Source organism: Octopus sinensis, linkage group LG11 (assembly GCF_006345805.1).
Source record: "Octopus sinensis linkage group LG11, ASM634580v1, whole genome shotgun sequence".
Classification (NCBI taxonomy): Eukaryota; Metazoa; Mollusca; class Cephalopoda; order Octopoda; family Octopodidae; genus Octopus; species Octopus sinensis.
The window spans coordinates 4,981,535-5,008,656 of record NC_043007.1 but is presented as its reverse complement, the minus strand read 5'-3'; the positions used below and the strand labels follow the sequence as shown (position 1 = coordinate 5,008,656).

General features: G+C 39.7%; 1 protein-coding gene across 3 annotated transcripts in view; it reads right to left on the bottom strand.

The window, feature by feature from the left end:
* The window catches only part of LOC115217431 (basal body-orientation factor 1), a 31,051-nt gene extending 5,859 nt beyond the window's left edge, over window positions 1-25,192 (bottom strand). The window contains exons 1-10 of one of the 3 annotated variants that reach the window (XM_029787129.2): window positions 24,995-25,192; window positions 15,990-16,100; window positions 14,908-15,031; window positions 13,179-13,244; window positions 12,167-12,310; window positions 9,834-9,914; window positions 7,590-7,660; window positions 5,181-5,394; window positions 3,239-3,510; window positions 1,828-1,980 (exon numbers count right to left, since the gene is read on the bottom strand). In XM_029787129.2, coding sequence (XP_029642989.1) covers window positions 1,828-1,980; window positions 3,239-3,510; window positions 5,181-5,394; window positions 7,590-7,660; window positions 9,834-9,914; window positions 12,167-12,310; window positions 13,179-13,244; window positions 14,908-15,031; window positions 15,990-16,100; window positions 24,995-25,014 — 1,256 coding nt within the window. In that variant the 5' untranslated portion in view covers window positions 25,015-25,192. The remainder of the gene's footprint in view (window positions 1-1,827; window positions 1,981-3,238; window positions 3,511-5,180; window positions 5,395-7,589; window positions 7,661-9,833; window positions 9,915-12,166; window positions 12,311-13,178; window positions 13,245-14,907; window positions 15,032-15,989; window positions 16,101-24,994) is intronic. The other 2 variants (XM_036507028.1, XM_036507029.1) reach the window with 2 other exon arrangements.
* Between the last annotated feature and the right edge of the window lie 1,930 nt (window positions 25,193-27,122).

The following is a 27,122-nucleotide window of genomic DNA, read 5'->3' as shown; positions in this document are numbered from 1 at the left end:
TTAAGTTTAATAACAAGATATACACCCAAGAGGAAGATGCAGCTATCGATGTCAGTATTACTGGTGATGTAGCTAACCCATTTAAGGAGACTTAAAGAGAAATTAGCAGAAAACTCCATAAACCTAACCATGGACTCCCACTATGTGGAAGATATCAACATGGTAGCTGGAGCACCTCTACAAGACAATATTGATAATCTAGAAGCTAACACTATGGAAAGCATCCAGCAAGTAGATAGCTCCATCCACCGGAGTATAGAAATAATGATAGACCACCCTAGTAAGGGCCCTAACTATAGATTACCTGTTTTAGACACTGAACTCAGGTGAGAAATGAAGAATGGTAAGGTCCAGATCTTTCACTCTCATTATGCCTTACCCATGGCCTCTAACTACCTTGTTCACAAAAAACGCAGCAATTGCGGACAATGCCAAGTTCAGCATTCTTATAACTGACATGCTGAAAGTGACGAGGAATGTGTCTCACATGTGCGACCCTATGGAATTAGAAAGACACATAACAACACTTCAACTGCTGCATGCAGTTCTCTGGTTACAACCAAAGGGACAGGATTAGAGTGTACAAAGGAGCAAGAACTAAGTACAAAGCCATCATAGAGAGTGATGCTAAGGGGATCTGCCCACTGGTCAGGAATAAATCCAGTAATAAGATAAATAAGGCCAACACTTGGTATGATAACAAAAAATACCAGAGTGTCATGTTCATGATGCTACCCCTGGTGGCAAACTAGCACACCTTTTTAGAAAAACATTAAGTAAGGCTAATCTACAAATTAAAGGAGGAGAGAGGCCTGGTGCCTCTCTAAAATCCCTGATGTGTAATACCTATCCCTTTGATAAGTCCCCCCATACAGAGTACAATTGGGTTATATGTAGGATGAACCCCCCCCCCAGGTTAACTGTAAGGTTAAGAATGTAGTGTATAGCTTACGATGTACTGAGGAACGGCGCAGAAACATGACAACTACCTACATTGGTGAGGCTGCATGCAGCATAGGAGAGTGAATAGGTGAACATTGGTGGGAGCTCATTAGTGCTCTACTAACATGCTCAGGCATGATGGCTCAATTAATGGCATAGAGGTTAAAGTACCAAACAGGCTCTTTTGCGATTCCCTTAAAGCCAGAAAGCTTTCAGTACCCCTTGTATGCCTATTCTATCAAAGTTACTACAACAGTCAGTTGTAGTGCTGATCCTATGAACTAATTTGTTGCATACTCTCTCCACAGAGTCCCACCAAAGTCCACTGTGACGCACTCTTTTGCCATAGCCATGGTTGACTAGAATCTTGTGAGTAAAATTGCATAGACAATCTGCATAGATGGAAATCTATCGACACTTAGGTAGGGACCATTCCAGTTCTTCTGTAATAGACTTAATTCATTGCCAGTTACATACACCTGACATATGGGAGCTTTTAGCTGAGTCCACTCAGAAGCAAGCATTTGAATCAGGTATCCTGTCTGATGTCTGAGGATAACTCGCTCCCTTCATTCCACCAATTTCAGGGCCCTTAATAAGGGGTCATAGGTGTTGCCTTTCCACTGTTGATAAAGTCACATTCATTTAATATTTAAATTTGAAACAAAATATTACTGTCAGGTATTAAACAGTCTACATAGATATAAAATATAGGAGGGAGAGAGGGGGAGAAAGAGACAGGGTATGTGAGACAGGATGAGAGAGAAAGGGTGAGAGAGAAAGACAGGAGAAAGAGGGTGCAGAAATGAGAGAGTTATGGAGAATGAGAGAAAGAGAGAGATAAGAGGGTGATAAAGAGATCAAAGCATTAAATACAGAACTTACAGCATTTTTGCTGCATCAAAATCATTGTAGACATTGTTGGTACTAGATACGGATTTTGTAAACGTCCGGATTTTGGGGTGTTCTGTTTTACCATTGTTTGCTTCCAGCAATTTGTGTTGGTAGGCCTGCTTTGCTTGCTGTATATAGAGTTTCCTGTTGCAGAGAGAGAACTCATCTAAGCTGATGCTAAAAGACATTGCCACGTCATCAATGTTGTATAACAAATTTTATACAATACAACAACAATATTGTATGAGGTTCTATACTAAACAAGATCAATACGGTCAAATGTATTATACATTATCATCATCATCATCATCATTAATGTCCACTTTCCATGCTGGGAAGGGTTGGATGGTTTGACAGGAGCTTTCAAGCTACAGAACTGTGCCAAGCTCTACTTTGGTTATGGTTCCTATGGTTGGATACCCTTCCTAATGCTAACATCATCATCATCATCATCGTTTAACATCTGCTTTCCATGCTAGCATGGGTTGGACGAATGACTAAGGGCTGGCAAACCAGATGGCTGCACCAGGCTTCAACCTTGATCTGGCAGAGTTTCTACAGCTGGATGCCCTTCCTAACGAAGCAATTGCTCCAGCTCCCTTTCAGGGTTGGTGAAAGCAATGTGGTGGACAACAAAAGACCTGGCTGATGACAGTCAAGGCTGATCTGGAACTCAACCTAGGCCCCCATATCTACGGCGCTCGCTGCTGGAATAAGGAATGGTTGGAGATCACACAGTCGTTAGCTTCAAATCGCCAGGCCTGGTCGGCGTTTGTGAGAGATGCAGCATTGAGGAAGAATGAAGCCAGCTCAACCCACCCCGGGTGAATGCTGTCTCAAGTCAAGTCAAGCATGTTTCCCAGGCATGTGGTCCTCGGTTTAATCTCATTGTAGAGCAACCTAGGCAAATGTCAGATTTGGAAGATGGAAACTGAAAGAATCCTATTGTATACATATGTATGTGTGGGTGTGTGTGTACCCTTGCCTTGATATCATGTGATCGTAGTAAATGAGAATCGCCATTATACAAATGGTGTCTTTTTTGTTTCCAGCCTTCATGGAAAACATGTCCGGTCATGGGGAAATATTACCTTGCTTGGAAACGGGTGAGAGTTGGTGACAGGAAGAGCGTCCAGCCAGAGAAATTCTGTCTCAACAAATTCCGTCGGACCCATGCATGCATGGAAAAGTAGACATGAAAACAATGATCCTCCTCATCATAGCTGTAATATAGCATTGATCATGTTTGCATGGCCAGAGCTCACTTGGATTTAAACAACAGAAACAATAAAAAAATTCAAACTCATGAAACAAGTTCATATCCCAAACAGTAAACAAACAAAAATGAAAAAAGAAACAGGAAAAAAAAATACAAACAAATATAAACACAGAAAATACTGACCGGTTAGCGGCAATTTTCTTTCTTACATAATTCAAAGATTCAGCAAAGAAACTCTCCAGATCATTCCGTTGTTCCAAGACACCTCGTGCCAACCGTTTTATGTGGGACAATTCCTTAGATTTTGCTTCTATCACTTGCTGTAATTGAACTATCTCTTGTTTGTTACACTCTGTTTCCTTATGACACTCTACAACCAAGTCATTTTTCTTTGTCTCAAATTCTTTGACCATATCACTCTGTGATTTCTCCAGGTCTTCAATTCTTTGCAGCAGCTAAGTTTATAAAAAAGAAAAACAAAAAAATTCAAACAAAAAATGACTTGGTAAAGAACTTCTTCTCTATCCTCTTCATTCCTGATCTACTGAAGTTCTATAAAGAAAAGGTAAAATAAAAGACACACTCTGCATGAATTTTTTTCAGACTCTATTTCCATCTTAATGAAATGCCTCACTTCATAAAATGCTTAAACAATAACTCACAAGTTATGCAATGCTGAAAATTTCTTAAAAGAATGAAATAGTGCCATACTTTACTCATTTTCAAATGATTGTGAATTCTATGCATTTTTTTCATTATAATTTCTTAATTTCAATTTCAAATTTCTAATCCTGCTTCAAATTATGGAAAAAGGATTATCTCCTTTGTAATAGGTCTGACCTTTAGAGGGATCATGTGTTTGAATAAACAGATAAATACACTAAAAAGGTACAGACATGACTAGGAGATTAAGAAGTTCTTTTTATAATTAAATGGTTTGGGATTCAGTCCCAATGTATGTTACCATAGGGTTATAGTCTTCTACTATAACCCTAGATTAGGGGTTCTCAACTGGGAGCCATATGGAGCCTGGGGGCCCATATAACATTTTTAGTGGTCCACAGATGCAATATAGTAAAGGAGCCATGAAGAAGTGATTTAGACCAGTATTTTCTAATGTGGATCCCTTGTTCTCTGGCTTTGCAGTAGGGCACACTCAGGTTTAGAAACTTGTTTACAAAACAACCTGAAAAATATTCTTTTCTTTTTTTTTTATTCTTTTAATTGTTTCAGTTATTTGACTGCAGCCATGCTGGAGCACCACCATTAGTCGAACAAATCGACCCCAGCACTTATTCTTTGTAAGCCTAGAACTTTCGATCTCTTTTGCCAAACTGTTAAGTTATGGGGACGTAAACACACCAACATTGTCCCCTCTATGTTTAGCCCCTTATGGGTAATAAAGAAACAGGTATATTACATATCAGGACAAGTATGGGGTCATGTGTCACTGCGGCACCTTGTTGCACCCACCATTTGTCAGTATTTGTTCAGGTCATCCCAGGCAACCCTTAAAGCAGAGTCCCAATCACTGGGGTAAAATATACAAAGCCCAGTATACCCATTATGACTACCAGTCTGATAAGGGTACACCAGGCACATGCATCACAACCCTATGTGATTGACATGGTGATCTCATATCAAGATAAACAGCACGTGACCTTGCAGGTGGGGCCCAGTTAGAATTTTCTTCAGGTTGAGTAGCCCATCCCGCTCAAAAGGTCCTTGAATAATGATTGTTTAAGGATGTTGAACGAACCACCCATGTTTCCAGAGGTGAATTATCCAAACCCCAAAGAATCCCTCTCAACACATGGCTATGATGCTCCCCCACTACTTCTGCTCGTGATCAGAGATGCACATATTGTCAGCCACTAAGGGACATGTTCAACTGGTTAAAGTCAAACAACTGACAAGCAAATCTGTGGTATTGAGTAGCATATTTGCTGTAGCCCATCTTTTATACCAAGACAAAACAATGTACATAATGACACTTCCAATCAGTTAAGATCAGAAGCCATGAGAGCCACTGCCTGGTACTGCATCAGGGCTATTATTATTATTATTATTATTATTAATAACAATAATAATAATAATAATAATAATAATAATAATAAATCCTTACCTTTTCGTTCTCAGTTTTGTAGTTATTCACTTCTTTAACTTTCTTGTGTAATAGAATCTTTTGTTCTTTCAGTTCCTGCTTTACAAACTCATATTTTTTGACAAATTTGTTGTTAGACTGTCTCAGACTTTCAATATCCTTTATATGTGTCAACAGGGCTTCGGAAAGTCTGGCATTCTCTTGGTAAATTTGCTTTGTAATATCGTTTAGATTCCTATAAAGGACAACAAGAAATGTTCAAGCTAATGAGAGAGCCTCAATATGGTGACTTGATCTATCAGAAATAGCAGCCAAATCTCCTAGATTAGAAAATAAAAATTTTTACTTCAAATCCTTGAAACATGGTCTGGAACTAAGTTGGCATTGAGGAATAAAACATCTGATGATGATCTGATATTAAATATTGATAAAATGATCAAAATGAAAAGTAGAAATAAATAGGCGTTGGAGTGGCTGTGTGGTAAGTAGCCTGCTTACCAACTACATGGTTCCGGGTTCAGTCCCACTACATGGCACCTTGGGCAAGTGTCTTCTACTATAGCCTTGAGCTGACCAAAACCTTGTGAGTGGATTTGGTAGACAGAAACTGAAAGAAGCCCGTCGTATATAGGTATATATATATGTGTGTGTGTGTGAGTGTATATGTTTGTGTGTCTGTGTTTGTGCTCCCCAACATCGCTTGACAACCGATGCTGGTGTGTTTACGTCCCTGTAACTTAGCGGTTCGGCAAAAGAGACCAATAGAATAAGTACTAGGCTTACAAAGAATAAGTCCTGGGGTCGACTTGCTCGACTAAAGGCGCTGTTCCAGCATGGCCACAGTCAAATGACTGAAACAAGTAAAAGAGTAAAAAGAGTATAGTGCAGGATGGAAAGATTGGACCAAAAAGAGGAAGGAGTCTAGTTGTTCATGGCAGAGTGAGGTCATGCTGATGCAGTCATTGATATAATGACCCTATAGTGGGACCGGCAAATTGTGAGAATATTTGGGCCAATAAACAGGTTTGCATAGTTGGGGACCATTCTTGTGATCTCTGTGATATGATTGTTCACTTTTAGAATGATATAATAGGTTACTAGTTAAAGGCCAAATCTGACTAATATAAAGATAAAACAAGTCGAATACTAGGACTGGATACAGCCAGTTTAAATGTTAAACTGTTAACCTTGTTAACCCTTCCATTAACTATAAACAACCAGACCATTCCATCTCCCTCTCTCTCTGCAAGTAAGTTAATGAATTCTTGATAGTAATCTGGTACCTCAATACAATATACTTTCGATAGCTGAGACCCACACAAACATGTTGAGGCGTAAACACACACAGCCACACAAACACACACTGATGCTAATGTTGAAGTTGCTAGGTTACAACGTTGTGAACAACAACAAATATTTAGTGATGAAAGGGTTCAATACTTTTAATGGAGCATCAAATTATATATCACATATATACATGAAGGTTGATTGGAAGTCTTATTTACACCTGTTTCCAGCTTGAAGTCTTGAATGATTTGTTGACAGGAAAAAAACCGACTGCATTACTCTACAAGCAATTGCAGATATACATAAACACATGGGAATATGCGTGTGCATGCACACATACACACACATGCACGTGTGCACACACAAACACACATACATACATACATACATACATACATACGTATGTACGTACATACATACGTACATATAAACGTACATACGTACATACATACACACACACACACACACAAACACACATACATACATGCATACATACATACATACATACATACATATGTACGTACATACATACGTACATATAAACGTACATACGTACATACATACACACACACACACACACAAACACACATACATACATACATACATACATACATACATACATACGTATGTACGTACATACATACGTATGTACGTACATACATACGTATGTACGTACATACATACGTATGTACGTACATACATACGTACATATAAACGTACATACGTACATACATACACACACACACACACACAAACACACATACATACATGCATACATACATACATACGTATGTACGTACATATAAACGTACATACGTACATACATACACACACACACACACACAAACACACATACATACATGCATACATACATACATACATATATACGTACGTACATACATACATACGTACATACAAACGTATGTACGTACATACATACACACACACACACACACACATACATACTTACATACATACACACACACACACATACATACATACATACATACATACATACATATGAGGGTTGGCAACAGAAAGGGCACCTAACTGTGAAGAGGTGTCTCGGTAAACTTAATCCAAAACCATGCTACATGGGAAAAGTAGTTGCTAAAAAGATGGAAAAGAAAAAAAACCATTTACTTGATAGCATCTTGTCGGGCTTCACGCCTGAGTTTAAAAGTTTTCTTATTCGTTTCTTCTTCAAATCTAAACTGTAAATAAGAAGTTACAAAATAGGCCAGCGTAGACAGAAAGGGTGTATATTTAAAGCAACGACAGCAACTGCAGGACAAGCTAACAAGATAACACACAGGTTAATTGTAAAACAGGATTAGGAGTTTGAAACAAGAAACAGGATATCCAGCAGCACATTAAACAAAAAGGCTATTTAGTAAACTGATCCTCTACGCTGCACAGAAGAATATGAATACAATGAGAGGACTGGAGCCCGAAATGGAAAGGTAAATATTTAGATGTAATGCAATACCTGATATGAGGAAAAGAGATAAAACTGAATATGTTCAAAGGAAGGTTTCTGTATAATTTCAACTGATTGCGGAGGGAATTAGTATAGAATAATGGCAGTGATTTTTAGCTCATTCAAACTCAGTGCACCTTTTCAGTACCAAACGGCATTTGAAAAAACGCCCTTCAAGATTTACAAATAAAAATAAGCTAATTTTGTACAGTGGTTTATCGTCCATATTCTCTTACATTATTCCATAGCACTGTCCTCTTTTTGGATATTCTGCATGAATTAATGGCCTTTATGGTCAATTTTTATTGACATTACAGGCGCAGAAGTGGCTATGTGATAAATATCTTGCTTACCAGCCACATGGTTCCGGGTTCAGTCCCACTGCATGGCACCTTGGGCAAGTGTCTTCTACTATAGCCTCAGGCCGACCAAAGCGTTGTGTGTGGATTTGGTAGACGGAAACTGAAAGAAGCCCGTCGTATATATATATATATATATATTATATATATATATATATATATGCATGTATGTATGTATTATGCATGTGTATATGTTTGTATGTCTGTGTTTGTTCCCCAACATCGCTTGACAACCGATGCTGGTGTGTTCACGTCCCGGTAACTTAGCAGTTCGGTAAAAGAGACCAATAGACTAAGTTCTAGGCTTACAAAGAATAAGTCCTGGGGTCGATTTCTTCGACTAAAGGCGGTGCTCCAGCATGGCTGCAGTCAAATGACTGAGACAAGTAAAAGAGTAAAGAGAGTAAAGAGTATTACAAAAGAAGGTAAAGGCTTGTGTCAATAAAATGATATTCTACCTTCACTTAATGTTTCTGCTCACTAATAACATAATGGTCAACTCATACTTCAATTCCAGTAAAGATTTTGTTTTTAAAATATGTTTTGCCCTTATCCCTTATCTGGTGGTCAATGAGGAAACTAGGGATGGAAGAATGGTTAGTGAGAGCTGTGCAAGCCATGTACAGGGACACTGTCAGTAAGGTGAGGGTTGGCAACAAGTACAGTGAAGAATTCCGAGTAGAGGTAGGGGTCCACCATGGTTCAGTAATTAGCCCCCTCCTATTTATCATAGTCCTCCAGGCAATATGATAAATTTATCGACCCTGAAAGGATGAAAGGCAAAGTCAACCTCGGTGGAATTTGAACTCAGAATGTAATGGCAGATGAAATACCTATTTCTTTACTACCCACAAGGGGCTAAACTCAGAGAGGACAAACAAGGACAGACAAACGGGTTAAGTCAATTATATCGACCCCAGTGCGTAACTGATACTGATTTGACATGGTTTTTACAGCAGAATGCCCTTCCTAATACCAACCACTCCAAGCATGTAGTGAGTGCCTTTAATGTGTCACCAGCACCAGCCACAGCTACGATTCCATGAGTTTTTTTCAAGCACAGCAAGTAGCCGATGGTCTCAATCGCTTGTCATCTCTGTGAAACCCAACATTCAAAGATCAGGCTTCACCCGAAACCACATTGCTGAGAAGTGAACATTTCAACCAAACAGTCATGCCTGCACCTATCTCGATTACCAGCACGTAAAAAGCATCCACTACACTCACGAAGTGGTTGGCGTTAGGAAGGGCATCCAGCTGTAGAAACACTGCCAGATCAAGATTGGAGCCTGGTGCAGCCTTCTGGCTTTCCAGACCCCGGTTGAACCGTCCAACTCATGCTAGCATGGAAAGCAGACGTTAAATGATGATGATGATGATGATGATGATGATGATGATTTAGTTGAACAGATTCGTTATTTTTACCAGAAAACCTGGCCCAGGGGTAGAGATTGGATCAGATCCTATCTTTGGATTTGGATTTGGAAATGGAACCATTTATGACTGTAAAAGATTTTGGAAAAGCTTCTAATATAAACATGAACCAACCTTATCTTCGAAGAATTTCCTTTCAATCTGTTCAAGTGTTTTCTGGTGTTGGTCATCTGTGACTCTAAAAGCTTCTTTCATCTACAAATGATTAAAATATGAAATAATGAGATAAAAACGAGTAATTTTTGTTTTCTTTGTTTTCTGTTACTACAAAGGCATCAAGTCTGGCGCTCTTATTTGTACCAATAAACAATGTTCTTTGATTCTTTCACTTGTCTCAGACATTAGGCTGCAACCATGCTGGAGCACTGAATAGGTTAGTTGAATAAATCAACCCAATCACCCCCAAACCTCATTCTTTTTAAGTTTGGTTCTTAAGTTATCAGTCTTTTGCAGAACTTCAAAGTCACAGGGACAAAAACAAACCAACACCAAACATCAAATGGTGCAGGGGGTGGGGATGGACAAGTGCAAAGTGACGACACACATGCATACTTACATTTGTGTGTATACATGACATGCTTCCATACAGTTTCCATTTACCAAATTCGTTCACAAGACATTAGTTGGTTGGAGGCTAGAGTAGAAGGCATTTTCCAAGGTGCCATCAAGAGGAACTGTATTAGAAACCATATGGCCCTTGTGCTGGCGGCACGTAAAAATACCCACTACATTCTCAGAGTGGTTGGTGTTAGGAAGGGCATCCAGCTGGAGAAACTCTGCCAGATCAGACTGGAGCTTGGTCCATTGGATGGGGGGCATTTTGCTCATGTACATATATATATATATATATATATATATATATATATATATATATATATATACACACACACACATATATATGCCTGGATTACTGCTCACAGTGTGAAATGAACACTGAACCTTGAAGCAATCCAGAGAAGATTCACAAAGAAGATCATCTCTTTGCAACGCTCAGCTACTGGGAAAGGTTAAAACTGCTAAGACTCTACTCCCTGGAGAGAAGACAGGAGAGGTATGCAGTAATATATATCTGGAAGACCCTGGAAGGAATTGTGCCAAATTTTGGCATTGAAAGCTACACCAATGCCAGAACGAGCTGACACTGCACAGTGCCAAAGATCCCAACAATCCCACTGCACTTCAGGGCCAGTTACGGCAACAACCTGGGTTTCAGGGGCTTATTGATACTCTCCCAAAGAGCTTGAGGGACCTACACAAAGTGGATGTAGATGTTTCCAAATCAAAACTGGACGTCTTCCTGCTGAGAGTCCCAGATGAACCTACTTCGTAGCAAGAGGTGCAAATGATGGTAGCGATATCAAACTCCCTTATTCACCAAATGCCAAATATTAGAGGAGGCTCTCAATAATAACAGTGTAGCAAAACAGTAGTGCCCGATCGTGGCCATAGCTCTGAGTTGAAACTAAATAAAAGGAAACAAAGATGAAATATATAGATACATATATCATCATCATCGTTTAACATCCGTTTTCCATGCTGGCATGGGTTGGATGGTTTGACTGAGGGCTGGTGAGCCAGATGGCTGCACCAGACTCCAATCTGATCTGGCAGAGTTTCTACAGCTGGATGCCTTTCCTAATGCCAACCACTCTGAGAGTGTAATGGGTGCTTTTACCTGCCACTGGCACAAGAGCCAGTCAATGCCGTACTGGCAACGGCCACACTTAAATGGTGTTTTTATGTGCCACCTGCACAGGAGCCAGTCCAGTGGCACTGGCAACGACCTCGCTCGAATGTTGTTTGTCATGTGCCACCAGCACAAATCCCAGTAAGGCCATGCTGGTAATGATCAAGGGAGCCAGTCAGCGGCCCCGGCAGTGATCACGCTCAGATGGTGCTGTTAGCGCTCCACTGGCACGGATGCCAGTCATGTGGTGCTGTCATTGAATTTGATTTCGATTTCGATTTCACTTGCCTCAACAGATTTTCACAAGCAGAGTTTAGTGTCCAATGAAGGAAGAGGTATGCATAAGTGGACTGGCTACACCCTTGGCATAGGCCAAGGGTTATGGTCTCACTTGGCTTACTGGGTCTTCTCAAGCACAGCATATTTCCAAAGGTCTTGGTCAATAGTCATTGCTTCAGTGAAGCCAAATGTTCAAATGCCGTGCAATATGCACACACATGCACGCAAGGACGCTTCCATAACTTCATTCCATCAACCAAATTCCACCCATTACTTAATGCCCTCCTCAATCTAAGGAATTTTGCAAAACACTTTACAGTAGGGTTAAATCCCAAAACATCGGTTGTGGATCCCGCTTCTCCTACAACTGATAGAACTCTCTTAGATGACAAGCAAATTATAATCACCCCTTTGCACCTAATTGTAGGGGACAAAATATAACAGAGAAAGGATAAAAAATATTTTTCCGTCAGCACCTTACCTCATCTATTTCCTTCTGCATTTCATCTCGCTCTGCAGAAATATGACGGACTTGTTTCAGGTCATTGTGATAACTATCTGCTTCTCGTCTTTTCGCTTGTAGTTTATCTTCAAGATTGTTTAACTGTTCCTGGAAGTCAACAGTCTAAAAAGAAGAAAAAAATGGTAAAATTCATGCTAAATATATTTTCTAGCTAGAAATAACAATTACTCAGAAATAATAATTACTCGAGAGGTACCCTTCATTGAGTAATTATTACCTCCAAAGTTCTGCTCGTTAGGAAGCATATGTAACCTGGGTTTTATCCGCTCCATTTTCCTCAATTTGGATTTTTATTTACATTCATAGCAACCCTTGTTGCTAAACATGAACGATAAAAAGACTTTTTCCCAGCTTCTCAAACCTCAATGTAGGAAAACCTACAACTATCAATGCCAATAGAATAATATCGTTTCTGAAAGTTGTTTTCTTTACCTACCATGCACTGCTCAAAGCTTACTAACTCTCTACACCTAAATCCTTGTGTATGTGTATGAGTGTCTGTGTGTGTATGTATATATATATATATATATATGATATATGATAGATATATATATGATATATCATATTATAAAATTCTATATGTGGCTGAAGATTGCTCGACATTTTAAAACTGATGTAATACTTACAGTGTTTAATAAAATGAAGTAGCATGAAACGATTGTACTACTCTACCTTGGATATCCTTGTTGCTTATTTTGATTATAATCACCCCATTTGATTTATATGGATAATACCATACCAAATTCTGGTGCATTTAACTTAAGTACCAGATTCATCTGAATCTAAATTTTGCTGAACTTATATATATATATAATTATGGGTTCAAACTTTTACTAATTTACTATAAAGAAAAAAACAGAGGAGAAGGAATAGCACATAAAAAACACAACAGTGGAGTCTTTGAGAGGGAGAAGAGAAGTAAAAATAAAAGAAAAAGAAAGCAAAAGAGAAGTAGTAAATTTATGTCTACCAATATAGAAATTTCTTTCTCATGCTTCTTTTGGAGTTCACAGACTTCTTTTTGTAATCGGTCAATCTGGAAATCAGAAATATATATTTATAGATTGGTTTCGGGAAGGGCGTCCAGCTGTAGAAACCATACGAAAATCAGGCTGGAACCATGGTGCGGCTCTCCAGCTTGCCAGTTTCAGTCAAAGAATCTAACCCATGCCGACAATGGAAAGTGGATGCTAAATGACGATGATGATGATGATGATGATACATACAAAGGGTAAAGACCTCCTTTCGTGATGATTGACCATGGGATTGCACCTAGGAAGTTCCCCTCCAAGGCACAAATCCGGGCAAGGTTGTTAATGGAAGACCTGCAGTCGGCCATGCATACCAGCTTCCCTTCTCCCACGGCACTGATGTTATCTAAGAGAAAGGCAAAGGGGCCGATACAGCTTGGCACCAGTAACATGGCTACTCATTCCTACAGCTGAGTTAACTGGAGATAACGTGAAATAAAGTGTCTTGTTCAAGAACACAACATGCAGCCTGGCCTGGGAATCGAACTCACTACCTTGTGATTGTGAGACTGACACTATCCACTGAGCCATGTACCTTCACATACATATATACATACATACATACATATATACATATATAACAGAGGAATTCAGAACTGGATGGCCATGGGAACTGCTATATAATAATAATGAAATTATTGTATACAGTGCTCAGGTGCACCACAACTTGTCAAAAGAGCGCATAAAGCATATGCAGTAATGCACAAATATCTGGAAAGTGAACAGTGTATGAGTCAGACACATGGTGGTGTGGTGGTGGTGGTGGTGGTGGTGGTGGTGGTGGTGGTGGTGGTGGTGGTGGTGGTGGTGGTGGTGATCATGATGATGATGATGATGATGATGATGACTGCTATTTATAGCAAATCTTCATAGGATCCCTCATCTCTCTTTCTACATTAGTGAAAAAAAGGGAGTATTCATAGAAACATCAGACTGAAAAGGATTGGAATTAAAGATCATAAAGCATTTTTGTCCCACACTCTACCAATTCCGTTCACTGATACTCTACCAACCGATTCCCTCTCTTCTCTACCCTGTCATATTCTACCCACCCAATTTGTGACCACTCTATTACTAAGTCATCCACTTCTCTAACAACCCATCACAACTAGAAATCTCTCCCTCTCACCTTATCCTTCATCATCCCTACCACACACCTAGAGTTAATGTTCACTCTTCTATTCTCTCTCAGTTATGGGGGCCACTTTAGGTCATTAGTCTTGCAAATTACAAGACAATAATTCCTAGTGCTGGTGTCACAAAAGAAACCCCCACTACACTCTGTAAAGTGGTTGGGAAGGGCATCCAAGCCATAGAAACCATTCCAAAGCAAACAATGAAGCATGACACAGTTCTTTGACTCATCAGGTCTCAGCAAACCATCCAGCACCCATTCCAGCTTGGAAGACAAGCATTTAATGACAATGACGATGATGATGATGATGACGATGATGATGATGATGACAGCAATGATGATAATAAATTCACTGATGCTCTACCAATTCTGCCAATGAATCCACATCCTCCAGAATTGGCATATGGACACCAAATACTTTCTCACTCTCATGGCAATCCATGCAGAAGTCAAAATTTACACACCCATTCAACCATGGTTCCAGCCTAACTAAAGAACAAATGAGAGGAACACTGAAAGAAATGCCAGCATACAGATTCGTCTTTTTTGCCATCTTGGTTTTTCAGATAGTTCAGCACTTCGATGGTGTCCCATTCAACCTGGCAGATCTGACTTTGCAGGGATTCATTTTCCATGAGCAACTTAAAGGCATATTCCCTGGAAATAATAAAACATAAAAAGAAAAGAAACAAATGAAAAAGGACAGATGATGTGGGAAGGGATGATGAGATGAGAAGAGGCTGAGGAAGAAAAGATGGAAGAAAAATGACAAAAAAAACCTAACCCTAACCCTAAAATAAGGAAGGAGACTACAAGCAAGTGAAAGAAAAGAACTCCCTAATTCTGTCCTCATGACCCTGTTCCCTGTATCATTGCAATCCAGTAGCCTCCCACCCACTTCTATGCACCCAGGTTTTCCCCACTCACTGCATTTCCCTCCCCCACTCCCTAGCCACACTTCTTTGGCAATGCCCTGCCACTTATATGACCTCCATACTACAACGGTATGGCCCTGCCACTTGCCACCAGACATCTCTCTCTCTCTCCTTTTACTCAACCATCTCATAATCTGATCCCTATCCCTTCTGAGTGTGTCTGGCATTTTGCCACTATCTCTCTCCTGCTCTCTTTTGCACTCCTGTTGTCTCTCACTCTCTCTCTCCTTTTCCTGCTCTTCCTTCAGGCTGAGTAACCATGCATCTCCTTTACAGTAAGACACCTGTTTCTCTCTCTCTCTCTCTCTCCCTCGCTATAATCTTTCATCAACTAAATCAAGATCTCCTCCTCCAATGCCCCCCTCCTTTCTCAAAGAATCTTTGTCTTGCAAATTACTTGGTGGTCCCACCAGTGCTGGTGCCACTTAAAAAAAGCATCCAGTTCACACTGTAAAGTGGTTGGCATTTGGAAGGGAATCCAGCTGTAAAAACCATACCAAAACTGACCTTGCCTAAGTCCACTTTGCAGAGTGGTTGGTGTTAGGAAGGACATCCAGCCGTAAAACTTTGTTAAAACAGACACAGAAGTCTGGTGCAGGTGGACATTAAACGATGTAAATTATGATGATGATGATAATAAAAGGGAAAATGACTGAGAATGAATAAAATTTGTATGTTACCTGTAATGTAATTTGGTTTTCTCTGCATTGTTTAACCTAATCCCCCAAATAGCTGAGTTGGCGGCTGCAAGACCAGCGTTGCTTTCCCGCTTCTTTTTGGCATTATTTTTGCTGGAAAAAACAAGAAAATTGGGATCTTTTCGCTTTGACAGGCAGATTTTAAAAATAATTTCTTTGTAACTAAACACTTTTAAACTTCGTATACTGGTAGAATGTTTTACATAAAACATCTTCTTCTCTTGGCTTTCTTGAGAAAATTCATATGACACCGCCAGAAAATGTTGTTGACAAAATACGGCAGATATTGTATTCACCTCAATAGATGTCATTGATTGGTTGAAATTGCCGAAATGCAAGAAATTAAACAACAAATAGCTTACAAACTACAGAATTTTCTCAAGAAAGCCAAGAGAAAAAGATGTTTGATGTAACACATTCTACCAGTATATGAAGTTTAAAAGTGTTTAGTTACAAAGAAATTAGTTTAAAAATCTGCCGGTCAAAGTGAAAAGATCCGAAAATTGTAATGATTATAAAAAAAATTAAGTAAAATAAATAAATAGATGTGTAGGCATGGCTGAGTGGTAAGAAGCTTGCTTCTCAGCCACATGGTTCCAGGTTCAGTCACACTGCAAGGCACCTTGGGCAAGTGTCTTCTACTATAGCCTTGGGCCGATCAAACCCTTGTGAGTAGATTTGGTAGATGGAAACTGAAAGAAGCCCATCATAAATATATATATACGTAAAATTCAAATAAGTTATCATTCTCTATAAAAATAATGATAAAGTGACCAGCAAACAGGTTCACATCAAACCCTGACTCTTTATTAGATATATATATATATGTATTTATATGTATTTATATGTATATATATGTATTTATATGTATTTATATGTATTTATATGTATTTATATGCATATATTTGTGTGTGTGTGTGTGTGTTTGTCCCCCACCAATCACTTGACAACCAATGTTGGTGTCTTTGTGTATCCATAACTTAGAAGTTCGGCAAAAGAGACCAATAGAATAAGTACTAGGCTTACAAAGAGTAAGTCCTGGGGTCAATTTGTTTGACTAAAGGTGGTGCTCCAGCATGGCCGCAGTCAAATGATTGAAACAAACATGGCATCCGGGGCAAATATCTTCTGCCATTGGCCCCATGCCAAACAAAGCCTTATGGGTGAATTTGGTAGAGGGAAACTGAAAGAAGCTCATTGTGTGAGTCTGTGTGTGTGTGTGCCTGTGTGTGCGTGTGCGTGTTCACATATTTGTGCATGTGTGTGTCTGTGTGTATTTGTGCATGTGTTATGCATGTGTACATGGATTTACATGTGTGTGCATGTGTGTGTGCATGTGTGTGTGCACGTGTGTTGGTGTTGCTGGGATCTTTGGTCCTATGCAGTGTCGTCCCATTCTGCAAGCTTATTGGTGGTGGTTTTGACAAAATCATTAGAATACTGAACAATAAGCTTGCAGTATTAAGCTATGGACCTCTACATCCTCATTTCAAATTACATTGATTCTACTTGAGAATTATGCTGTAGCTGTGTAATTAAGGTAATTAAAAAGTTTGCTTCCTAACCACATGGTTTCAGGCTCAGCTCCACTATGTGAAACCTCAGGCAAGTATCTTCTATTATGGCCCTGGGTCAATCAAAGCTTTGTGAGTGAATTTGGCAGTCAGAAACTGAAAGAAGTTCCACAGTGCATGCATGTGTGTGTGATTGCTTGTTTGGTTGTTTGTTTCTTTGTTTCCCTATCACATGATTGTTGTAAATGAACATCATACACTTCCGGCATTCTGTAGAGACATGCCTGGCCATGGGGAAACATTACCCCACTTGGAAATAAGTGAGACTTGGTGACCAATGCCAGAACGGGACGACACTGCACAGGGCCAAAGATCTCAGCAACACCATCACGCTTCAGGTACAGCTACTGCAACAGCCTGGGTTTCAGGGACCCCACAGCTTTTTAATATTCTCCCAAAGAGCCTGAGGAACCTGCACAAAGTAGATGTAGGGGTTTTTAAATCAAATCTTCCTGTTGAGAGTCCCAGATGAACCTACCTCACGGCAAGAGGTGCAAATGAGGGTAGCTACATCAAACTCCATTCTTCACCAAGTGCCACATATTGGAGGAGGCTCTCAGTAATTACAGTGTAGCAAAACAGCGGTGCATCAGCATGGCTGCAGCTATGAACTGAAGCTACAACAAAAAACAATATATATATATATATACACACATATATATACATATATATATACATATATGTATATATATGTGTCATCATCATCATCGATGCTAAACGATGATGATGATGATGACACATATATATATATATATATATACACACATATATATACATATATATACATATATTTATATATACATATATTTATATATACATATATACAGTGCATTGAGGCTGTTTCTTTGGCAAACTTGTAGAAAGCTTTGATTAGATTTTATGTTGTCTATATCCCGGGCTTCTTTGTCTGCTCTTTCTTTTCCATGGGAGAGTTGCAGATTTTTCTCAAACAATTGTATTTTCAGGGGGGGGGGAGTTTTCACTGCTTTCAATTTGTTTGTTTACGCAATTTGAAAGTTTTGTACTCTGTCTCATAAGAACTTCCCTCTCCCTGGGGATTTTGTTCTTGTGTACAGTGGCCTTTGTCACCAGGACGCATTTGTAGCATATGGCTTGCAATACAGACATGAAGTGAGATTTGAGAGACATTTGGCTGGCGTTTCTAGCAGACTGAATCACAACTTAAAAACTTCTTGGTTCGTTTGTAATGACATAATTCATTTAGATATGACAGTAAAGTGTTTTCTGATATGTATTTTTGCTGCTCTTTCTAGCAGACAGTATGACCACCAAGAGGCTGGTTGTTAACTACTCGTTATGACAATTTAATTAGATATGAAATAGTTGGTCACAATAACAATTTTTGTCACAATTTGCTTGTGACATTTCCATCACAGATGGAAGCATTTCCTGCAAGAATCATTCATGATTACACATGATAGATAATCATGTGAAGAAAAATGTCAAGCAAGGAATATAATAAACTGCCATGTACTACTTTAGTGTGTGTATAGAGTGCAACATAAAAATCTTCAGTTTCACTATTCTTGAATCATTTCGAAAGTAAACACTGTGTACACCAGTTCAAAGCACGGTGGTGACTAAGAAATGGTAAAGCTTTAGATAATTACAGACTCCATTACCACCAGCCTAACTTCACTGGCACCACACGAACGGACATGCAAAACACGGGAGGTTTTCCAGCGATATCTTTATATTTCTGACTAGATTCCCTTCTTTTATTATGATGTGAGGTGGTATCTCAGTAGTCCTGTAGGGCGCCAACAAATGGCAGCACACATGGTTGTGTGTGCAGTGAGAGCTAACAGTGACCCTCATGGGGCAGTGTGACATCATTGTGTTGACTTTGTGTTTTTGTGATCGTGTGTTTGCTGTCGTCTGCTAAACTCTGCCAAATCAAGATTGGAGCCTGGTGCAGCCATCTGGTTCACCAGCCCCCAGTCAAACCGTCCAACTCATGCTAGCATGGAAAGCGGATGTTAAACAATGATGATGATGATGATGTGTTTGCTGCCGTCTGCAATTTTGTCATGGACAGGGAGTTGGAACAAAGAGGCAACAGGAAACTTTGCATTAAACTTGGGAAGTCTGCTACAGAGACATTGAGCATGCTTTGGCAAGCTTATGGTGGTGAGGCAATGGGTCATACGCAATGTTTCGAGTGGCACGAGTGCTTCAGAAGCAGAAGAGATGTCCCCGGAAGATGATAAGTGATCTGGAAGAGCTGCCATGAGTGTCGCCCCTGAAAACGTGGAGAAAATTCATCAGTGTGTGGCATGAGGATCGTCAGAGGACCATCAGCAACATTGCTGCTGTTGCTTTGCTGTATGGATCCATGCAGGCATGGATTCAACCCCCCCCCCTGCAGATCACTGAGCAGAAAGACCATTGCGTCAAAGTCTGTCAAGATTTCCCTCAGCATGCTGCTGTCATGATGGGAGTGGCTGTCACAATGGAAGATCCCTTCATCTCCATGACCTGAGGAAGGAATGACAGAGTTGCAGCAGAACCAAGAGCAAGCTCATCATTTCTTTCTGAGATCCGCAGTATCGTACATCAATAATTTGTCCCCCAGGGCCGCCAGACCATCAATCGAGAGTTCTACTGTGATATTTTGAAGTGCTTTGGCATTGAAACACTAATAATTGAATGATCCACCACTTGTTCGAAACTGGAATTTAACACCTTTTTCCATGTCCCCAAACGGATACTTCAGCATCACTGAAAAGAAGAATGCAAACAAAACAGTGGCCATGATACATCCTTGCTTTGTGCCGTTTGCAACATCAAAGGAAACTGAAGATTCCCTGCCAGAAACAATAGTAGCTTTCATTCCCTCATGAAAGAAAATGATAACATCAACACCTTGTTAGATATACCAAGTTTTTTCAGAACTTCTATATGTGTGTGTGTGTGTGTGTTTCTTCTATTTTTTAATTATTATATATCTACCACTGAGGAGGGAGCTGGTTTACAACAAAGATACAAGGCTCCATCTTTGGGATGTAGCTAACACAGACAAAATTCACATTTGGAACTTGAGAAAAGTCTTGCATATTTTTACTGTTCCACTTGCAGATTTCACTTGCAATGTACGAATCAGCCAGTCAAATTCTCTTTCCGAGAATCCCAGTTTATCCAGATTCTCCTTTAAGTGTTTACTAACACAATCTAGTGCTCCAGTTATTATTTGTATAAAGACGAATTCATAGACTGGAGAAAGCTGGAGGTTTCGAAGCAGTTGACCAGAGATATCCTCTTTTCCTTTGATTTTCAAAAAGATATTTATATCTGCAGGGCAGCTAACCTCTATGATAGTACATACCGTTGTCCCTCTGTTCCCAAACAACAATATCCAACCTGTTATACTTACATCTGACAGAAGTTTTGATGGGAATATTCCACCAGTATTCCTTGAGTTGATGTGTTTTGAATGTGCTCTATAATAGAGGGATTTTTGAAGTTTATTTCAGGATTGTCTTTTTTTGCAGATAGCATTGTAAATTGTTTTAGCAACAACATAAGGAGGTAATACCGTGACATTTTAGGACAGCTGTTAATCACATGTGTGATGTCTTCCACAGAAACATGACATAGGCTACACATGCGGTTGCACCTTCAGATTACAAGAGCATCATTGTCTCTCTTGTTCACCGGGTACTTTGTGGCAGTCTCCTGTTCCTGAATTGCAAACGCAAAGCATTCAAAGTGTGATGTGATGTAGTGGTCTTGTGTCCAAGAGAGGTTGTGCTTCGTGTCAAGTCTACTGCCTTCTTCAAACTTCCAGGCAACATACCCATGCATGGTCTTTTTTTTCTGTATGCTGAGGTCTTCTCTGAGGTAAGAGAGTCTAGCTGTTTTGGGGGCTGTATAGGAGATCATCAGGAAAGGAGTGCTTCTTGTGGAGTTTACTGCCAATGCATACAATGTTGCTCACTTCACTTTTCAGGACTGCATGAATACATTTAATTTTGCTGCTGTTGTTTAGCAGGTGCTGCTTGAGTGATGCCATATGGCATTGGAAGGCCATCTGCACTGATCTCAAGCCTCTATCACCTTCATTTCTTCTTAGGTAGAGATTGTGGACAGATGTTTGGGCATCCATTTATCCACCATTCAAACAATATGGCCACAGCATCTCATTTGGTTCCTCAAAATCATAGCTTTAATCGAGGTGATGCCTGCAGATGCAAGGACATCTGTGTTTGGAGTAAAAGAATTCCATTTGATGTTTAAAATGCGATGAAGGCATTTTTGGTGGAATTGTTCCAACAATTTGAAATGTCTTTCATAACATGTCCGTGTTTCACAAGAATACAACAGGAATGGTAAGGCAAAGGATTTGTAAAGAGCCAGCTTTGTATTGATATATGTGTCGCTGGCACCAAACACGTGACTCCAAGCCACCAAATGCTTTTGCTGCCCTTTGAATTCGCAGCTGTATTTCTGTATCAAAATTTCCATCATTTTGTACAGAGCTTCCAAAGTAGACGAACGAATCAACAACCTCAAGTAACTTTCCCTTAACAAAAATTTTAGTGGGGCTACAAACAGCACCACATGCAAGTTGGGGCATTACAACTGATTTTTTTTTTCAAGTTGATGGTCAAACCAAAATCATCACAAGCTGAGTCAAATGCAGATACAAGATATTGCAGACTTGTTTCAGAATGACTGACAAGATCGCAGTGGTCAGCATATAAAGGTTCCCTAATGAGTGAAGTAAAAACCTTCGTTTTGAATTTCAGTTGAAACATTCCTGTCACAACCTGGCACCTTGAAGACTGCTTTAATGCAAGAAAGTATACTAGTCCCTTAATATTTGATATTCAACATTTCATCTATTCAATAAGACAATCAATACTTCATTTTATTATACTACTATATATACTTTTTATACTATATATGCTATGTATTCTATATTCTACATTAATATTATAAATAATATAAATAAAATATAAAAAATAAAGTTGGAATTTCTTTGAATAATATATATCCCTCTATACACAATCATACAAACCCCTTTTTATTTAATTATATATATATATATATATGTCATCATCATCCGTTTTCCATGCTAGCATGGGTTGGACAGTTCAATCAAGGTCTTGATGCCAGGAGGCTACACCATGCTCCAGTCTGATCTGGCAGTGTTTCTACAGCTGCATGCCCCTCCTAATGCCAACCACTCCGTGAGAGTAGTGGGTGCTTTTTACGTGCCACCAGCACAGGTATCACAACTACAATTTCCATTTGATTTTTATTTTGATGCTGATGTACTTGACTCAATAGGTCTCCTCAAGCGCAGCGGGTCACCCTATGATCCAAGGTAAGCATAGCAAGCCGTTCTGCAAGCCAAGGTACTTTGGATGGTCTGGGGCTGCTATGTGAAGCTGGTGCTGGAAACAGCCTTGAACTCTTGTTATTTGTCGGGTCTTCACAGTCACAGCATATCTCCAGAGATTTCGGTTTGTTTGTCATTACCTCTGTGAGGCCCAACGTTCGAAGGTCATGCTTGACCACCTCATCCCATGTCTTCTTGGGTCTACCTCTACCCCGGATTCCTTCAGCTGTTTGGGAGTGGCACTACTTCACACATCTCTCCTCATCCATCCATAGTACATGACCATACCAGCGTAAACGTCACTCCTGCATGCCACATCCATGCTTCTTATGGCCAGCATTTCTCTCCAGGTGCTAACACTCTCTCGTGCATGAACACTGACATTACACATCCAACGGATCATGCTAGCTTCATTTATTTTGAGCCTACACATGTCCTCTGCAGCCACAGCCCATATTTCACCACGGTGAAGCATGGCAGTTCACATACATGCATCGTACAATCTACCTTTCACTCTGAGCAAGAGGCTCTTTATCACCAGTAGGGGTAGAAGCTTTCAAAACTTTGCCCAAGCTATTCATATTCTAGTGGTAACACTCTATGAGCATCCACCCCAACTACTAACTTGGTCACCTAGGTAGCGGAAACTATCAACTACTGATAGTTTCTTCCCCTGGAGTGTGATGGAATGTTTTCTGAGTATCTGAGGTGTATATTGCACCTGTGCATCTGCCACACACAAAGCTATCTTCTCGGTTAATTTTCCTTTATGTTGCTGCACCTCTTATGTGTCCATAGCTTACACTGGGTACATCTTATGGAGTTTCTACCTACACCTTTTCTACAGATTGAGCAGGGCCACCTACCTGAGGGGGTGTGTGATTATTTTGCCTTCCTACTTACTAAAACTTTGGTCTTTGCTACATTGACTCTAAGGCCTTTTGATTCTAAACCTAGCTTCCACACCCAAAATTTCTTTTCTAGTTCTGGTAGTGATTCTGCTATGAGAGCCAGGTCATCAGCATAGAGGAGCTCCCAGGGGCAACCTGTCTTGAATTCCTCTGTTATTGCCTGGAGGACTATGATGAATAAAAGGGGACTGAGGGCTGAACCTTGGTGGACGCCAACTTCTACCCGGAATTCTTCACTATACCTGTTGCCAATCCTAACCTTACTAACGGCCCCTTTCTATAGGGCCTGTACAGCCCTTATTAACCATTCATCAATCTCCAGCATGTGGACACATTTCTCTCCTGTGACATCACAATTTTCTCTCACACACTGTCTAGCAATCCGAAATACCTCAATTCTTTGGTCGTCACATTGCTGGACATTGCGAAACTTCTTTTCCACTTCACAATTGGCTATGTATACCTGCTGTCCAGCCTCCTTTTGGCTGCCTGGTACAGTTCCCTGCTACCCCACCCCTCCAGGCTTTATATATATATATATATAAATAATTCAATTTCATTTAATTAGTCAAGGAACTAATTTACATCAGTGTGTAAATTCTATCCATTTTTTTCATTTTCTGATATATATATATATGTGTGTGTGTGTATATATATATAAACAATTGCCGCATGGAAGGTGTTTATAAGCTTCCCTTCAGCATGGAATTTTGTCAGTGAACATGTCGCGGTCTCAAAGCAACGAAAATATTTTGGCAAATTAAATTTAAATGTTGAAGAGAATTTAACAGTTTTTGTTTGTTTCTTATATATATATATATTTGTACCAGAGTAAGCACATAAAAGTGAAACAAGGTGGGAAAAAGAGTACTCAAATACCAGAGGTAGAGTAATATGCTTTATTTAAAAGCAGCAGAAATATAAGAAAAGCTGTTACTCAGGAGAACGTGAAACTGAGTAACAGCTTTTGTTATATTTCTGCTGCTTTTAAATAAAAGTATGTATGTATGTATATGTGCGGGTGTATATATATATGTGTGTGTGTGTATATATATGTGTGTGTATGTATATAATTTAATAGGTACTTAAACACGACAAATATCAGCACCTAAAATCGAAACAAAGCGAATAACCTACTCTGTCTTTCCTTTCACCATTTTCTGCGGTTTAGCCACCAGTTCAGCAAGTTAAATTTTTCAAGGCATTAGCGATATCCATTAGCGATACAGATAGCGGTTAATTTGTGGTAGCCATGTCTTAAATAATCGTGTTGCATAGCAACGAAACTGTAGGTTCATGGGAAAAAGAAATGGACATGATACAGTTTTAATTCAAGTTTTGTTTTTAGATTTGAATATAGATTAATGACTTGTAGGTACGCATGATATACTATAAAGTATATTAAACATTTCTATTACTTAATACTAATGTGTTGCTAACGCAATAAACAGATTAGTTTAGTTTTGTGTGTTCGTTAGCGCGCGCATGCGTTCATTTTATTCTGGAAAATCTAAGGAAATTTCTGTTGTGTCTGGGGAGAGATCCGAGTCATTTTCTTTTTGTGCCTTTTAATAGAACACACTCACCTGTAAAATTTCCATTTTTTTCTTATTTTTATTCTCCTAAAATTTTTCGTTGCGTCTTGCAACCTTTTCAATAGTCTTACGAACCCATATAAAGAACCTTGCAAACCAAATCCAAAAACGAAATAATGAAATTAAACATACGATCTAAAAGTATATCTAAGAACAATTTTCGTTTACCGATGCAGAAACCCATGGGTGTCTGTAAAATTTCCTTTCATTCTTTAGTATTTTTATTTATTTTCAAATTCCACCGAGGTTGACTTTGCCTTTCATACAATCGGAATCGATAAAATAAACACTAGTTGAGCACTAGTGTCGATGTAGTCGACTAACCCCTCCCCGAAAATGTCAGGCCTTTTTGCACCTGTCATAGAAAGGATTACAATTTGCTACCTCAGAAACCAATTATTTTTCGCGTAAAGAATACATTTCGGATAATATACCCACTCGACTGACAGATACACGAGTACATCTTTGCCCTGACTTATGGTCTATCATCATCATCGTTTAACGTCCGTTTTCCACGCTGGAATGGTTTGAACGGTTTGACTGAGGACTGGCAAGTCAGGAGGCTGCACCAGACTCCAATCTGATCTGGCAAGGTTTCTACAGCTGGATGCCCTTCCTAACACCAACCACTCCAGGACTGTAGAGGCACGGCGGCCAGTCAGGCAGCACTAGCATCGACCACGGTTGAATGGTGCTATAGCGGCTGTCGTTGGTTGTTCAAGTGTGTGGCACACTAGATAATGTCCTCTCTACACTACAAGGGTGCCCCCAACCTGTTAAGGTAATAAACATAACAAGGAAAGCGAAGTAACAGTGCTTCGTGATATTTGTGATATTTGTTCTGAAGTCCTTTGTGATATTTGTTCTGCACGGAGCCATAGTCTCCCTTGTCACTGATACCGCTTTCAAAATTGCAGTTAATCAGCGACTGATGGCTGGTTAACCGTAAACTTACAATATTATATTTCTAATTCAGGCACAAGGTCAGCTTTTTGAGTGAAAGTCGACAGTCAATGCCCTCAAAACCAGTATGTGACTAGTACATTGTTTTAGTGACACCCGGGTGGTTGGGGGCTGAAAAGCAGAATTGACGTCAGCGGGGATTAAACTCAAAATGTAAAGGGGCGAAACAAATAGCGCAAGGGATTAGCGAGGATTTCACGATTCAACGTTACCATACTATATATAATAAATAAACACAATTACTAAAACTGCAAAAAAAAAAGAAAAAAAGAAAAGATCGGTTATGTATAGGGGTCGTGGCACTCCGTCGGTTACGACGACGCGGGTTCCAGTTGATCCGATCAATGGAACAGCCTGTGCAAGTGGCTGAGCACTCCACAGATACGTGTACCCTTAATGTAGTTCCCGGGGAGATTCAGCGCGACACAGAGTGTGACAAGGCTGGCCCCTTTGAAATACAGGTACAACAGAAACAGGAAGAAAGAGTGAGAGAAAGTTGTACTTTTGTACAGCAGGGTTCACCACCATTCTCTGCCGGAGCATCGTGGAGCTTTAGGTGTTTTCGCTCAATAAACACTCACAACGCCCGGTCTGGGAGCCGAAACCGCGATCCTCCGACCGCGAGTCCACTGCCCTAACCACTGGGCAATTACGCCTCCACTATGATTAGTATAACTATAGGGCGTGCTTTTATTTGCTTTTACCTT